Genomic DNA, 14,431 nt, shown 5'->3' with positions numbered 1-14,431 from the left:
GTGGACAGCACAGACATTAAGTGGGCAGCCTGAGTCCTCCTGCCTGGAGCTGGTGTCCATCTCTGCTCTCACACATCAGCCAGCTCTGCATCCTTCAGCCTGCTCTGCATCCTTCCACACCTCCTTCTTTGTGTCAGCACTGGTGTGGCCAGCAGGCCCAGGGCAGTGACCGTCCCTGTGCTGGGACCTGGGGAGGCCAAACCCTGAATCCGGTGGTCAGTTTTGGGCCACTCACACCAGGAAAGGCCTTGAGGTGCTGGAGCGAGTGGAGAGAAGGGAATGGAGCTGGTGAGGGGCTGGAGCACAAGTGTGATGGAGCGGCTGAGGGACCTGGGGGGTTCAGCTGGAGAACAGGAGCTGAGGGGAGACCTTCTGATCTCTGAACTGCCTGAAAGGAGCTTGGAGCCAGGGGGGTCGGGCTCTGCTCCCCAGGAACAAGCGCCAGGAGCAGAGGAAATGGCCTCAAGTTGTGCCAGGGGAGGCTGAGGTTGGATGTGGGGAACAATTTCTTCCCCAAAGGGCTGTGGGGCATTGGAACAGGCTGCCCAGGGCAGTTTTGGAGTCACCGTCCCTGGAGGGGTTGAACACACGTGGAGATAACTTTCTTAGGGGCATGGGTTAGTGGTTGACTTGGCAGTGTGAGGTTAATGGTTGGATTCGATGATCTTGAGGGTCTTTTCCAACCAAAAGGATTCCGTGTCTTTCCCCTTAAGAAAGCCGATGTGGGCCCTGCTCCCTCCCTTGCGGGTGGCTGCTCTGTGGTCACAAGCGTTCGGCCGTATTCCTGAGTCACTCCTGAGCACCTTTTGTTGTGTGCAGAAGAGACTCTGCATCAGCAGATTCGTACTTTGCCTCTGTCCCTGTGCTAATGTATACAACGGGTATGTGGGTTTAGGATGTTGCGTTTTAAGCCCACAAGCAGCTCAACACCACACGGCTGTTCCCTTGCTCTCCTTCTGCATGAGGTGGGGAGAGAATTGGGGACAAAAGGGTAAACCTCATGGATTTAGATAAAGACAGTTTAATAGGACAGAAAGGAGAAGAAAGTAATGATGATGATAATAATAATAATGTAGAATGTACAGAACAAGTGATGCACAATGCAATCGCTCACCACCCACTGAGTGATGCCCAGCCTGTCCCTGAGAAATGACCCCACCAGCTTTCTCCTAGGTTACGTGCTGAGCCTGAAGTTACATGGTTTGGAATATCCCTTGGGTCAGTTGGGGTCAGCTGGGGTCAGCTGTCCCAGCCGTGTCCCCTCCCAGCTTCTTGTGTCCCTGTTTGCTGGTGGGGTGGTGTGAGGAGCAGGAAAGGCCTTGACTCTGTGTGAGTCCTGCTCAGCAGAGACTAAAACATGCCGGTGTTATCAAGATTATTGTCATCCTAAATCCAAACCACAGCACTACACCAGCTGCTAGGACAAAAATTAACTCTGTCCTAGCAAAAACCAGCACAAGGTCCCATGTGAAACCCTCATCTGGAGAACACCACAAGAAGGCTCTGATGAGTCTTTGTTGGCTGAGAATCATCACTGGTGGAGAGGGGGTGACCTCCAGTGCTCCCTGGAGTGCATCCTCCCTGTGGAAGGGTTGCCATTGCTAAAGAAATGCTCTTGACCTCAGGTTTCCCATAGCAGAGTCTCAGTTGTGTGTTCTTAAAAAAGTAATTTATTCAAAAGATGATAAAATAAAAAATAAATGGAACAGTACAGCAAAGAAACAATCTGGACTGGTTTCCTCTCTATCTGCAGGTCCTGGCCTTCACAGCCCATCACCGAGTGACCAGGTCATGACAGGTTCATGATATGCCGCCTGGAATTCCAGCAAGCCTGGCCAATTATGTTCAGTTTGTGTACTCGTGCTAAAAGACATTATTCAAACAGAATAATGAACAGAGCTAAAAGAATGAAATACAATTTAGGAGTTAGTTTGGTCAACCTTGTCCTGCAACAGCCACTTCCTGACTGTCTGGTCTTCTTCTTTAGGATTTTGGACCTTTCCTTCCCGCTGTTTTTCCTCCTGAGCTCTTGAGGTGGTCCCCATCTTCTCCTGAAGACCCCGGCCTTGTCCCCCAGGCCGGCCAGGTGACGGTGCGCTGTCCCAGCTGAGCGGGGGACCTTGGCTGCCTGTGTCCGCTGGAAAGTCAAGTGTCTGACCAAACGGCGTGTCTGCTGGGAGGTGAGGTGAGTCAGACCCACATCCCTTGAGTTATTGCCTAAGTCTTCAATGGCTTTTAAGGAAAAGCTGGCACTAAAGGCTCCCTCTGAAAGGGTCCCAAGCCCCCTGGATCAATACCAGTGTTGGAAGGGCTTAGTAAGAGTCTCGTGTTGTCGGTGGGACAAGAGCTGAATGCATGGAAAGGTTTTGTGCACAGAAGGAATCTCTTCAGTATCCAGCTGAATTGAGGCAGAGAAAATTAGCAGCTTTGTATTATAATGCAAAAAAACAGGTGTAAAGATAAATGTACGGTGAGAGCGTCAGCTACATTGAAGTTACCAGGAAACAACCTTTTGAGTGCATATGGGAAAATAAGTGAAGGGGAGACAAGAAGCAAATCCAGAGAGGGACACAAAGGGGATAGACGGGGGTCACACACAAGGCCAAAGATCCAAAGTCTCCCGTCACTGATGAGGGGCCAACAGGATGCTCCAGCCACAGCTCTGGACAGGGACAAGTTGGATTTTTCCCAACCGCCGGGGTGAGAACGATGTGTGTCCTGAGAACCCGCTCCTGGGGAACGGGCGTGAGTGAGGTGAGTGAGGGGCTCCGCGCCGGCAGCGGGAACGGGACCGCAGGGCACAGCCCGTGTGCCCGGAGCCGGGTGTTCGGGGCACCTTGACCATGGCTCATTGTGTGGCCAAGTCTGCGTGTGAGTGTGTTGTCTCTGGGATACACAATCAGCTCCATTCTGGGTTGAACGTGCAAAGGGGAAAGCAGCAGGAAGGTCCATGGCCTGGAATGGGGACCCCCAGGTCTTGGGCTGCCCCCGGCTGGGCCCCAGCAGCTGGGTAGCAGGAATCCCCTGGGCCTGCAGCTGCTGGAGAGCCCTCTTGTAAGAGGCCAACGCCTCTGTAACATACCTTAAAGACAGAATGTTTTCCTCTTCCACAGCCATGGCTTCACAGGAGGACACACAAAAAGATGAGGAAAAGGCACGTCTTGCTAAAAAACTGCTGGCAGAAGCATGTGAGAAGGAAGGACTGGATGCTGGATACTGGCTGCCCAAACTGTCGGAGCTACTGGGAGTGAACTCCAGAGAAGCCCTGAAACATCTGCAATATGAAGACTACCTGAAGCTGGAGTGTGCAGTGCGGCAACCATGGGAAAAAAAGGCGCTCCAAAAACTCCTGGAACTAACAGACAAAAAAGCAGCCTCTGGGAAGAGGGCAAAGGAGAGACAAGAAGCGGCCAAGCTGCTCCTGAAGGAGCTGAAGGAAACGCACGACAGCCGCAGCCACAGCAAGGACACTGTAAGACAGAAAGAGGAGGCTCTGTGGAAAGCCATGGAGATTTCCAAAGAGTCCTGGGCCCCACCAGAGAACTCAATGATGGACGTGCTGGAGAACATCCATAAGCAGCTGGAGCAGCAGGAGTCGCCAGTGGGCAGGGCTGAGAACGTCTCGGACGCGGAGGTCCTGATGCGGGCGTCGGGGGGACTGGCCCTGCAGGGCATTTACAAAACCAGCAGAACTGCAGATGTGCTGGCAAAGCGAGAGCAGCTCATCAGGGTTCCCAGTGGGTTCAAGCTGGCAGGTCCGGTGCAAGGGGCGCTGTTCTATAGGAAGGAGTTCTCCTCCTCTGCAGCAGAAGCCACTTTCACCAAGTCCATGGAGCAGCTGGGGTTCAGCCTCAGCGTTTATGCCAAAGATGTATTCTGGGGGGTTAATGTTGAAACGGGTACAGATTACAGCAAGTCTTCGCAGTTGGAGGACACTCGTCGGTCCTGCTCTGAGCAGAGCTACATTTGCACCACCAAGTACCGGTACATCCCTCTGGCCTCCTGCTACTTCCAAAAGCATCAGCTTCACCTCTCGGATGCAGCCATGCGGGAGCTGCAACACATCGAGCATCTTTTGAGCATCACGGAGGAAGCAGACAGGCTCGACATGCTGAAGAGCAAGTGTGGGAGCTTCTTTGAGAGGTTTGGGTCCCACGTAAACCAGGGTCCCCTCCACTTTGGGGGGATATTCTGGTGGAAAGCATCTACGGAAGGATTCAGAGCTGAGCATCGGGAAGAGATGAAGCAACAAGTATCTGAAGCGCTGGACTCCTATATTAGTGTGAATTACGGCCTCTTTGGTGGCAGCGTTGACGTTTCGAAATCCAGCTCACAGGCTTCTTTCCGGGGAACAGAAAGAAAAAATTACCACACGGCTGTTCATCTCTCTGTGACCAACACAGGCGGCCCATCAGAGATGGATTCTCTTCCTCAGTGGAAAGCGGGGCTTGTAAGTAGCAACAGAACCTGGTCTGTTATCGACAGAGGCTTTCAGCTCATCCCAGTGTGGGATATAATCCTGTCCAATCACAGCAGTGATTTTAAGTCCAGCTATCAAGTAAGCAGCAGCCTCAGGGTCGCGTACAGAGCGCTAATGAACCTCCGTGTCGGCACCATGTTTGGGGACGAACTGGCCAGTGCGGAGGAAGAGGCCAGAGCTTTCATGGAGCGTGTGGAGGCCTGGGAGGTGCCGGGGGATGAAAGCAAACTGTGCACGCTGATAGATTTCAAACAGAGTCTGAATGAGAAAACCAAAAGCCACAGTGTCTGGATCAACGTGTGCCTGTCGGACAAAGCGCTGCAGGAGTTCCTGCTGAATACTGTTCGGTTTTACCAGAAGTCACCTCCAGAAAACACCATCTACATCAAGTCCCTGTTGAGGTGCCTCCTGGATCCTCACAGCTATTCTGTCGAGGACTTCCCCAACTCTTCCCTCATTATGCAATGGATCTTCCACACTGAGCACCCGCTTCCTGAAACTGCCCGTGTGTCTGAGCCTGAAGATCTCACCAAGACACTGCTGCAAATGAAGGACTACATCCAGGAAGTCACCTACGCGCCAGAAACCTCTGAATCTGCCATTCATGAAGCAAAGAAAAAAGCCACCGTGACTGCAAGCCTGGCTGTTCATTCCTTACTCCAGTTTCTCCAGGACAGGGCACAGAAAGACATGGAACTGTTGGTGCACGTCATTACAACCAGCACAGGATACCAGGTGGAAAGGGGCACTTTTCAGCACCTCCTTGGATATCCAGAACTGAACTTCATGATAAATGAAATGGAAAAGGGACAGAAAGAGTATCTGAGTCTGAAGGAGCGAGATGTGTCCAGAGCTCAGGCCTTCCTGCTGCTGACGGGCCTGACTGTAACACCCAACTACAAAGGGGTGTCCCCTGAGGAGAAGACTGAGCGTCTAGTTTTCATGGAAGATCACATGAAAACCTTATGGAGCACAGAGATAAAAACTCTCCTTGAGAAGCACAGTTCATTGAAAGACTGGGAGGTGCTGGAACGGGACTTGTGTTCCTTCATCGATGGGCGCGTGGAAGACACATGTGACGATCTCAAGAAACACAATATAACCAAAGACATGGAAGACACTTTTCAAAGAGTAGAACCTTCCAGGCAGTCCAAATCCAAATCAGACAGCAGCAAATCCAAAGCAAATCAAGACATTGCAAACCAAGAGTTCCTCCACTTACTTAAGCGCCTGGGACTAGAAAGTCGGTATCCAAGAAAAATGGGGACAGAAGATTTCCACGTCATATACAAGACATCTTTACATGACAGCCAGCCCAGCAAGGACAGTGAACTACCCTTTTACTTCTTACAAAAGCTATTAACCGTGGATTATCGGGTGAGGTACCTGACTTGCAAGGACGAGAGCGACCCAGGACTCACATCTGTGCCAGAACCCACAGAGCGAGAGCATGAACCCTTGTATTCCGTGGATGACTTTTTCATGGATTTGAAGAGAAAAGCGCCTGAATGTGCCAGCAGGGAGAGTCACGTGCACCCCATGGACCTCCAGATGGCAATTTTCCATTGCGCTGATGATTTCATGAGACAGTACATGGCAACAAAGCTTGCCTTCTGCCAGTTTGCACTGCCCCTCCTGGTCCCACACCCCTGCACTTCACACATAGAGTTCCCCCTCTGGTCCCTCAGCCAAATCAAAAGGAGCTGGAAAGAAGTCAAGAAGTCAGGAAAGCAGGTCCAAAGTAACAGTTACAATAACAAACTCTTGTATCAGGCCGAGACCCCCATCGTGTCCTTCCTGCGGATCGGCAGTTCTCCCTCCTCTTCCAAGTCTCAGATCCTGAATGCTTTGCTGAGCAAACAAAGACATGACACTTTTTTCCACCGCCATTGCAAAGGCAGCACCAGAGAGTGTTTGCTGATGGAAGGTGTTGTGGAGATCTCCTGGTACTGTCCCCGGGGCAGTGACGATGACAGCTTTGACTGCTGTGTTGCTTTCTGTAACCTGCACGGAGACGCAAGGGATCACGAACAACAGCTACAGTTTTTACAGGAGATATCCGCTGTGACCGTGGCTCTCGTATCCGAGACTGCTCAGAGTGACAAGAAAGGGATGAAAATTTTACAGGAGCTGTTGCAGTTGCAAAGGCCTTTGGTTTGTCTTTTCACCGAAATGGAGGGCGTTGCAGCTGGCCGATCCAGCCAAAAGATAGGAATAGGTCTCAAGAACAGAAACGAAGCAGAGTTAACGGGTGAGCTGACAAAAACAATCAGGGGTCTCCTGGCAGGGTCTAAGACGCTTTTCAGCCTCGACGCCTGCCTGGACAAAGCTCACAAGCTGGGGTTCTTAGTCGATGAAGATACAGAGGCGTGTGTGACAGCCAAAGAAGAGGCAACGGCGCTGGTGAAGCTTCTGAAGAAAGAACCATTGTCTGAGATCAAGTCCCGGCTACTGCCTCTTCAAGGAAAACTGTGGTACCAGTGGTGCAAAAGTGACAAAGAACTCACTCGCTTGCAGGAAAAGCGGAACAAGAGCATAGAGCATCATCAGAGCCAAATTGTATCAAAGAAGCGGGCAATAAGAAGAGAGCAACTAGAGAAAGCATTCCCCCTCAATCCTCTGATGAAATCAGTCCTTGTTTTTCTCCACTCCCAGCCAGCAGATACCAAGAAATACTTCCTGCAGTGGATGAAGGTCTTTATGGACGACCTGTCCTGCGATCGCCTTGATGACCTGAAGAGACAATACCACGAGTTATGGTCTGAAGTCCTGGCGATAAAGAAGAGCAATGAAAAAAATGATCTGAAACAACAGTTGCAGAGAGATTTAGAGGCCCTCTCCAATAAAATGGACGAGTCATCAATTGGCCTTGAGCATATTTTGAGAGAGGTCGGGCAGATTTATGAAGCTCTGGAATCAACGAACTCAAAGGAAGAATATGTTGTCAAACTCCCTGAAATTGCAGCTGATCTGATGGTTTCCGGGTATCCCATCGAGCTGATGGATGGTGATGCTTCTTACGTACCATTACGATGGGTCGGAGCAATCTTTGACAGATTAATTGAGAAGCTGGGGGACAAACGAGTATTTGTTCTGTCAGTGCTTGGCATCCAGAGCACAGGGAAGTCAACCCTGTTGAATGCCATGTTTGGTCTTCAGTTCAACGTCAGTGCAGGGAGATGCACCCGGGGAGTGTTTATGCAGCTAATTAAAGTGGACAAGAAGGCGCAACAGGATCTGGGCTTTGATTACATGCTGGTTGTTGACACAGAGGGACTCCGCGCCATAGAGGTGGCCAATAAACAGTCTCTCCCCCATGACAACGAGCTGGCCACCTTTGTCATTGGTATCAGCAATATGACTCTGATCAATATCTTTGGAGAAAATCCTTCCGAAATGCAAGATGTCCTTCAGATTGCTGTGCAGGCTTTTCTGAGGATGAAGCGAGTAAAACTTTCTCCAGGCTGCGTGTTTGTGCACCAAAATGTTGCAGAAACAACTGCCAGGGAGCAGAACATGGAAGGACAAAGACGTCTGCAGGAAAAGCTGGATGAGATGACCCAGACAGCTGCCCAGCAGGAATTCTGTGATGTCTCCTCCTTCAGCGATGTCATCCGCTTTGACGTGAACACCCACATCCATTACTTTGCTCACCTGTGGGAAGGAAACCCCCCAATGGCACCACCCAATCCCACCTACAGCCAGAACGTCCAGGAATTAAAGAGCAAACTCCTCCGAGCAGCCAAGAAGGAGGCACAAGGCAGCATTTTGAGGCTCTCAGGCTTGAAAGTTCGAATCAGTGACCTCTGGAATGCTTTGCTGAATGAAAACTTTGTTTTCAGCTTCAAGAATTCAGTGGAGATTGCTGCCTACAGGAAACTGGAAACCGCATTCAGTCAGTGGTCCTGGCAGCTGAGGAGCCACTTCTTAGACCTGCAAATGAAACTGGACAATAAAATTCGGAACAGGGACTTGCAGGAGGTCAGCAGAGAACACCTTCAAAATCAAGTGCAAGAGACGAGTGAGGCCATTAGTGAAGACATGGAAAAGTTTTTCAGGGAAGACAGAGACCATGAGATACTGGTCCAGTGGAAAGGCAACACGGGACTGAGGCTGAAAGACCTAAAAGAATCTCTTCTTCTTGAGACTAGAAAGAAGTGTGAGAACCTTATAGAACTAAAGAAGAACCAGTGTAAACTGGAGGAACGGAGGTCAGAATACGAAAACGAGCTCCTGGCAAGGAGCAGGGCTCTGGCTCTGCGTCTGAAAGGCCAGAGCCTGAGCGAGAGGGAGCTGAGAGACAACTTCATGGCTCTATGGGCAGGGTGGATTACTGAAGTCTCCTCTGCTGTTTCCCCTCTAGAACAGGTTGATATCAATGTGCAAATAGAAAATGTCTTCCTAGATCGCTTTAAGGAGTCTCACTTACATGAACGAATCAGGACATTTCCCAGACATCCAGAGTTTTCTGTTGACTTGGAGAAACATGTCGCTAAGAAAACAAAATGGCTAGGACTCAAGACTGTGAGTTTGGATAATGCTGATGAGGACAGCATACACCGCATTACAGACAACATCATAGCCAATGTGTGGGCAAACATTGATAAGAAGGAAAAGGAGAAAAGGGATTACAGTCCAAGCTTTATTCATGAAATTCTAAATGAAGTAGAGAAAGGTATGAATTCTGTCCCTAACAATGCAAAATACAGTTTTAATAAAGATTACAGAATAGATTTATCACTGTATCTGTGCCGAATGGCAGCAGGAAGGTTTAAAGCCATGCGTGAAGCGTTCCAAAGAGCAAATGATCCAGTTGTCTACCTGGAGAGCAAGAAAGAAGATTTCTTCACATGTTTCCAGATTTCCTGCCAAGGAGCCACTTGTGTCACAACATTTGCACTTTTCCTGTGTGACAAGATCGGCCCAGCTCTTCGCCAGGCGGTCTATGAGAGGACAGCTCTGGCCATAGCTCGAGACATGAAGGGCAAAATCCCAGACTTCAGTGGCAATAGATCCTCTCTGGAAGTCTGCATACTGAGATACCTGGCAGAAGAAGAAAAGTTTGAGAATTTCCAGGAGTACCTTTATTTCCCAAGAGACTTTTTCCAGAGTTACATCAAGACACGTGTTGAGACCTACTGCTTAGACAAGAACAGGAGGCTGGAGAGGTTCTTAGATGACTCCCTTACTCACTGCTATGAGAGCATCCAGTCGGCTGTTTCTGCATCAACCAACGTTGTCAAAGACAGAAAAGACAGAAAAGACCAAATCTCTCTCTGGCTGGATGAATTTTGCAGGGCACTTGGAGAGGTGCTGAGCTTGCCCAGAGGGGATCTGAAGGGCCTTGAGCATCAGGAGGTAACAGACATGGAGTTCCTGAACAATGCCATGGCACAAGCACTGGCTTCTCTGAAAGATCAGCTCAGGGAGGAGTTTGCTGGAGCTGATATGAGCCGGTTTGAAAGGCCGCCCCACACGATCCTGGCTGAGCAGTTTTCAGGGTGCTGGGAGCAGTGTCCCTTCTGTGGGGCGGTTTGCACAAACACCATGCCGAATCACGATGGAGACCATCGCGTTGTCTACCATCGTCCAAAAGCTTTGGCAGGAGGGTGGTGGATTAATACAGACAATCTGGTCATTGATATTTGTTCTAGTAGTGTTGAAAGTGACAATATATTCAGGAATGGTGCAGACACATGGATCCCCTACAAGAGATACCGGAATGCAGGACCTCCTTATTCCTCTTGGAACATTCCTCCCGATCCATCCATGCTGGCGTACTGGAAATGGTTTGTGTGTCGTTTCAGGACACAGATAGAAGAACAGCACAATATGAGATTTCATGGCAAAGGAGAAATCCCTGAGTCGTGGCACAGAATTACAAAGCGGGAAGTGCTTGAGGAACTGGAGAAGCTTTAGGTCAAGTCGACATGAAGAACCGCAACTGCTTTGCATTTTAGATGACCGTAGTCCAAGTCTGTCCACCAAATATTGTTATAATGACTATGATCTCAAGCCACATTAAGAAAACTATATCTAGCTGCTCACAAAGATGGGTGAAATGAGGTGTGCTACTCCTGCCATTGCTCAGAAGTTCCCTTGCTTCAAAATAAGTTCAGAGTCCTCTTCCCTTCTTGCCATGAGCATTTACCTCCGCTGTGCCTTAGAGCAAAAAGAAAAACCTTCCTGCAGCGAGTGGTCGTACGGCCAAGATTAAGACCAAGAGCCAGGTGAAGAGCCAAGGCAGCATTAGAAAGTACCGGTTTTATCAGCGGCTGCGAGACAATAAGTGACACGGCAAAGCAATAGTTTTCCTGCAGTGAGTACTTGTCACACTCAAAGAAAGGGCTGTGGGGCAGAATCACTGAGCTGAGCCGTTCCCACGCAGGTGCCTGGACCTGGGGAGCTTTCCTGCAGCTCTCGGCCGGGACAGCAACTGCTCTTGCCGTTGCTTCGCTGTTGAGCAAAAGCCTTTGTATGACCAACGTGGAGAATTATGTTCCTCCGCATGTTCCCCGGCAGCCGTCGGCCGTGTGTGACGTCAGTGTTTGTGCGGCCAGGACAGGCTGGTGGCAACGGAGCCGTGGTCTGGAGAACGTGTGACCAGCTGGGCCGGCACCCGTGGGCTGGTCGGAGGCTTTTGCTGCACAGTTCCTGCAACGCCGCTGGAAACCCAAGGCCCGAGCCCTCCTGGAGACTTGCCCAAAGCCGTGGGTCAGGATAATCCCCCACAGTCTTTGCTAATAAAGTGGTTGTGCTGGACAGGGCTGGTCTCTGTATCTTTATTTTCAGGTGAGCCCCAGGTGTGCGTGACTTCAGCGTCTGGGCTGTGAAGACAGGCGGGTGGCAGCTGGGCCATGGTCTGTGGAAAGGTGTGTGGAAGGAGTGTCTGCTCCTTTCAGGGTGTCTGCTCAAGGACCCTCTTGAGCGTCTCAAGGGATAATAAGAAGGGGAGGAAGCCACAGAGCAGAACAGGGCGTTAGACAGATGTGCCCTGCAAATGAGAAGGGAGGCGGTGGTGGGAACCCAGCCTGGTCAGTCCCACTGATGGTGGCTGGGAGGCTGAGAAGGTTTATTCCAGCGAGGTTATCTGAGTGGGGAGCTGGTCAGCTGGGGAACGGAGGGAAAAAAGGGGAAGCAACCCCCAATATCCCAGCAAAGCCTCCATGGAGACAGCGGCAGGAAACAAAGCTCGTGTTGGGAGTGTGAGCTGCAGGGGCTGGGGGCCAGTGACTGGTGAGGCCTGTGGGGTGTGAGTGGATTTGGGGCAGCTACTGGAGTCAGACTGGGGCTCTGGGTGGCCCTGGCCTGTGGTGTGAGCTACTGCAGTGAGGGGGGTCCCAGTGCAGCTACTGCAGTGAGGGGGGTCCCAGTGCAGCTACTGCAGTGAGGGGGGTCCCAGTCCAGCTACTGCAGTGAGAGGGGTCCCAGTGCAGCTACTGCAGTGACGGGGGTGTGCGAGTGTGGAACCCACCAGCAAACTTCCAGCTGGACCAGTGGGCGAGTTGGGGGTCTCAAGTGCAGGCGGGGGTGTCAGGCAGGTAGAGGGTGATAGAGTCCCCTGAGCTGGAAGGACCCTCCAGGATCATGGAGTCCATCTGCTGTCCCTGCACAGGACACCCCACAGGTCACCCCGTGTGTCTGAGGACGGTGTCCAGTCTCTTGTTGAACACTGTCAGGTTGGGCCGTGACCCCTCCCTGGGGAGCCTGTTCAGTGTCCAGCACCTCTGGTGAAGAACCTTTTCCTCATGTCCCACTGCCCCTCCCTGGCACATCTCCTGCCGTTCCCTGGGCTCTGTCACTGTCACAGAGCAGAGCTCAGCCTGCCCCTCCTGCTCCTGCTGAGGAACCTGCAGCCCATGAGCTCTGCCCTCAGTCTGCTCTGCTCCAGCTGAACAAACCCAGGGACTGCAGCCGCTGCTCACACGGCTTCCCCTCCAAACCCTGCACCAACTTGGCAGCCTCTTCTGGACACTGTCCAGCAGCTTTGTCTCCTTTTCTCCTGTGTCCCCAGCCCTGCACACAGTGAATGCTGCAGGTGAGGCCGCCCCAGCGCAGAGCAGAGCGGGACGATCCCCCCTGCCCGGCTGGCCGTGCTGTGCTGGGTGCACCAGGACACGGGGCCCTCTTGGCTCCAGGGACACTGGTGGCTGATGTTCAACTGGCCATCGACCAGAACCCCCACTGGTTGTCACCCAGAAGAGCCTGGCTCCATCCTCCTGACGCTCCTCCTTTCCATATTGATCCCCAGGAATGAGTCCCCCCTCAGTCTCCTCTTGTCCAGCTCCAGAGCCCCAGCTCCTTCAGCCTTTCCTCACATGGGAGATGCTCCACTCCCTTCAGCATCTTGGTGGCTGCGCTGGACTCTCTCCAGCAGTTCCCTGTCCTGCTGGAACTGAGGGGCCACAACTGGACACAATATTCCAGGTGTGGTCTCCCCAGGGCAGAGCAGAGGGGCAGGAGAACCTCTCTGACCTACTGACCACCCCCTTCTAACCCACCCCAGGTACCATTGGCTTCCTGGCCACAAGGGCCCAGTGCTGCCTCATGGTCACCCTGCTGTCCCCAGGACCCCCAGGTCCCTTTCCCCTACGCTGCTCTCTAATAGGTCATTCCCCAACTTACACTGGAACCTGGGGTTGTTCCTGCCCCGATTCAAGACTCTACACTTGCCCTTGTTCTACTTCATTAAATTTTTCCCCGCCCAGCTCTCCAGCCTGTCCAGGTCTCTGGATGGCAGCACAGCTTCCAGTGTCACCACTCCTTCCAGTTTGGTGTCACCAGCAAAATTGCTGATAGTCACTCTATTCCCTCGTCCAAATCATTGATGAATATATTGAATAATACAGGCCCCAGCACTGCCCCTGAGGCACTGCACTAGATCCAGGCCTCAAGTGGACTCTGCCCCATTGACCACAACTCTCTGGCTTCTTCCCTTCAGCCAGTTCACAGTCCACCCCACTACCTGACTGTCCAGACCACACTCCCTCAGTTTAGCAGCAAGGATGCTGTGGGAGACTGTGTCAAATGCCTTACTCAAGTCAAGGTAGATCACGTCCACCGCTCTGCCATCATCTATCCACCTGATTATATCCTCATAAAAGGCGATGAGGTTGGTCAAGCACAACTTTCCCTTGGTGAAGCCATGTTGACAGCCCCTAATGACCCTCTTATCCTCGATATGCCTTGAGATGGTACCCAGGATAAGTTGTTCCATCACTTTCCCAGGGATGGAGGTGAGGCTGACCGGTCTATAGTTACCTGGGTCCTCCTTCCTGCCCTTTTTGAAGACTGGAGTGACATTTGCTTTCCTCCAGTCCTCAGGCACCTCTCCCATTTCCCAAGACTTGGTAAAGATGATGGAGAGCGGTCCAGCAATGACCTCAGCCAGCTCCCTCAGCACCCGTGGGTGCATCCTATCCGCACCCATGGACTTATGGATGTCCAGATTGCCTGACTGCTCCCTAACCCAGTCCTCATCAACCGAGGCAAACTCCTCCATTGTCCTGCCTTCCTCTGAGGCCTCAGCGGTGCAGGATCCTCAGGACAGCCCCCGGCAGAGTAGACAAAGAACATTCAGTAACTCTGCCTTCTCTGTATCTTCTGTCACCAGGGCACTCACCTCCTTTAACCCTGTTTGACCACGCAGGTCCCCGGGCTCCCTTCCTTGACTTCCTACGTGTCGGGATGCTCTGATCTTGTGCCTGGTAGAAGCAGTCCCTGAACACTGACCAGCTATCTTGGGCCCCTTTACCTTCAAGCAGCCTTGCCCGTGGGATTTCCCCCAGCAATTGCCTGAAAAGGCCAAAGTTTGCCTTGCTGAACTCCAGGGTTGCAATTCTGCTTGCTATCCTGCCCCTGCCACAGGAGATCCTGAACTCCACCATCTCATGGCCGCTGCAGCCAAGGCAGCCCTCAACCTTTACCGCTTCAACCAGACCCTCCTTGCGA

General features: G+C 51.8%; 1 protein-coding gene across 1 annotated transcript; it reads left to right on the top strand.

Annotated features, from left to right (window-relative positions):
* Nucleotides 1-182: 182 nt before the first annotated feature.
* On the top strand, nucleotides 183-11,242 carry LOC309437315 (interferon-induced very large GTPase 1-like). Its single transcript, XM_082047585.1, has 3 exons — nucleotides 183-288; nucleotides 1,988-2,185; nucleotides 3,114-11,242. The coding sequence occupies exon 3, from the start codon at nucleotides 3,116-3,118 to the stop codon at nucleotides 10,397-10,399; it is 7,284 nt and encodes a 2,427-aa protein (XP_081903711.1). The 5' UTR covers nucleotides 183-288; nucleotides 1,988-2,185; nucleotides 3,114-3,115; the 3' UTR covers nucleotides 10,400-11,242.
* Nucleotides 11,243-14,431: the final 3,189 nt, after the last annotated feature.

Source organism: Streptopelia decaocto (assembly GCF_964273445.1).
Source record: "Streptopelia decaocto genome assembly, chromosome: 3".
NCBI lineage: Eukaryota > Metazoa > Chordata > Aves > Columbiformes > Columbidae > Streptopelia > Streptopelia decaocto.
The sequence above is the reverse complement of the archived record's forward strand: the minus strand, read 5'-3'. Positions and strand labels throughout refer to the sequence as shown.

Bases quoted from the DNA above. Each gene is read 5' to 3' on its own strand.
- LOC309437315 (XM_082047585.1), top strand. From the start codon at position 3,116: ATGGCTTCACAGGAGGACACACAAAAAGATGAGGAAAAGGCACGTCTT.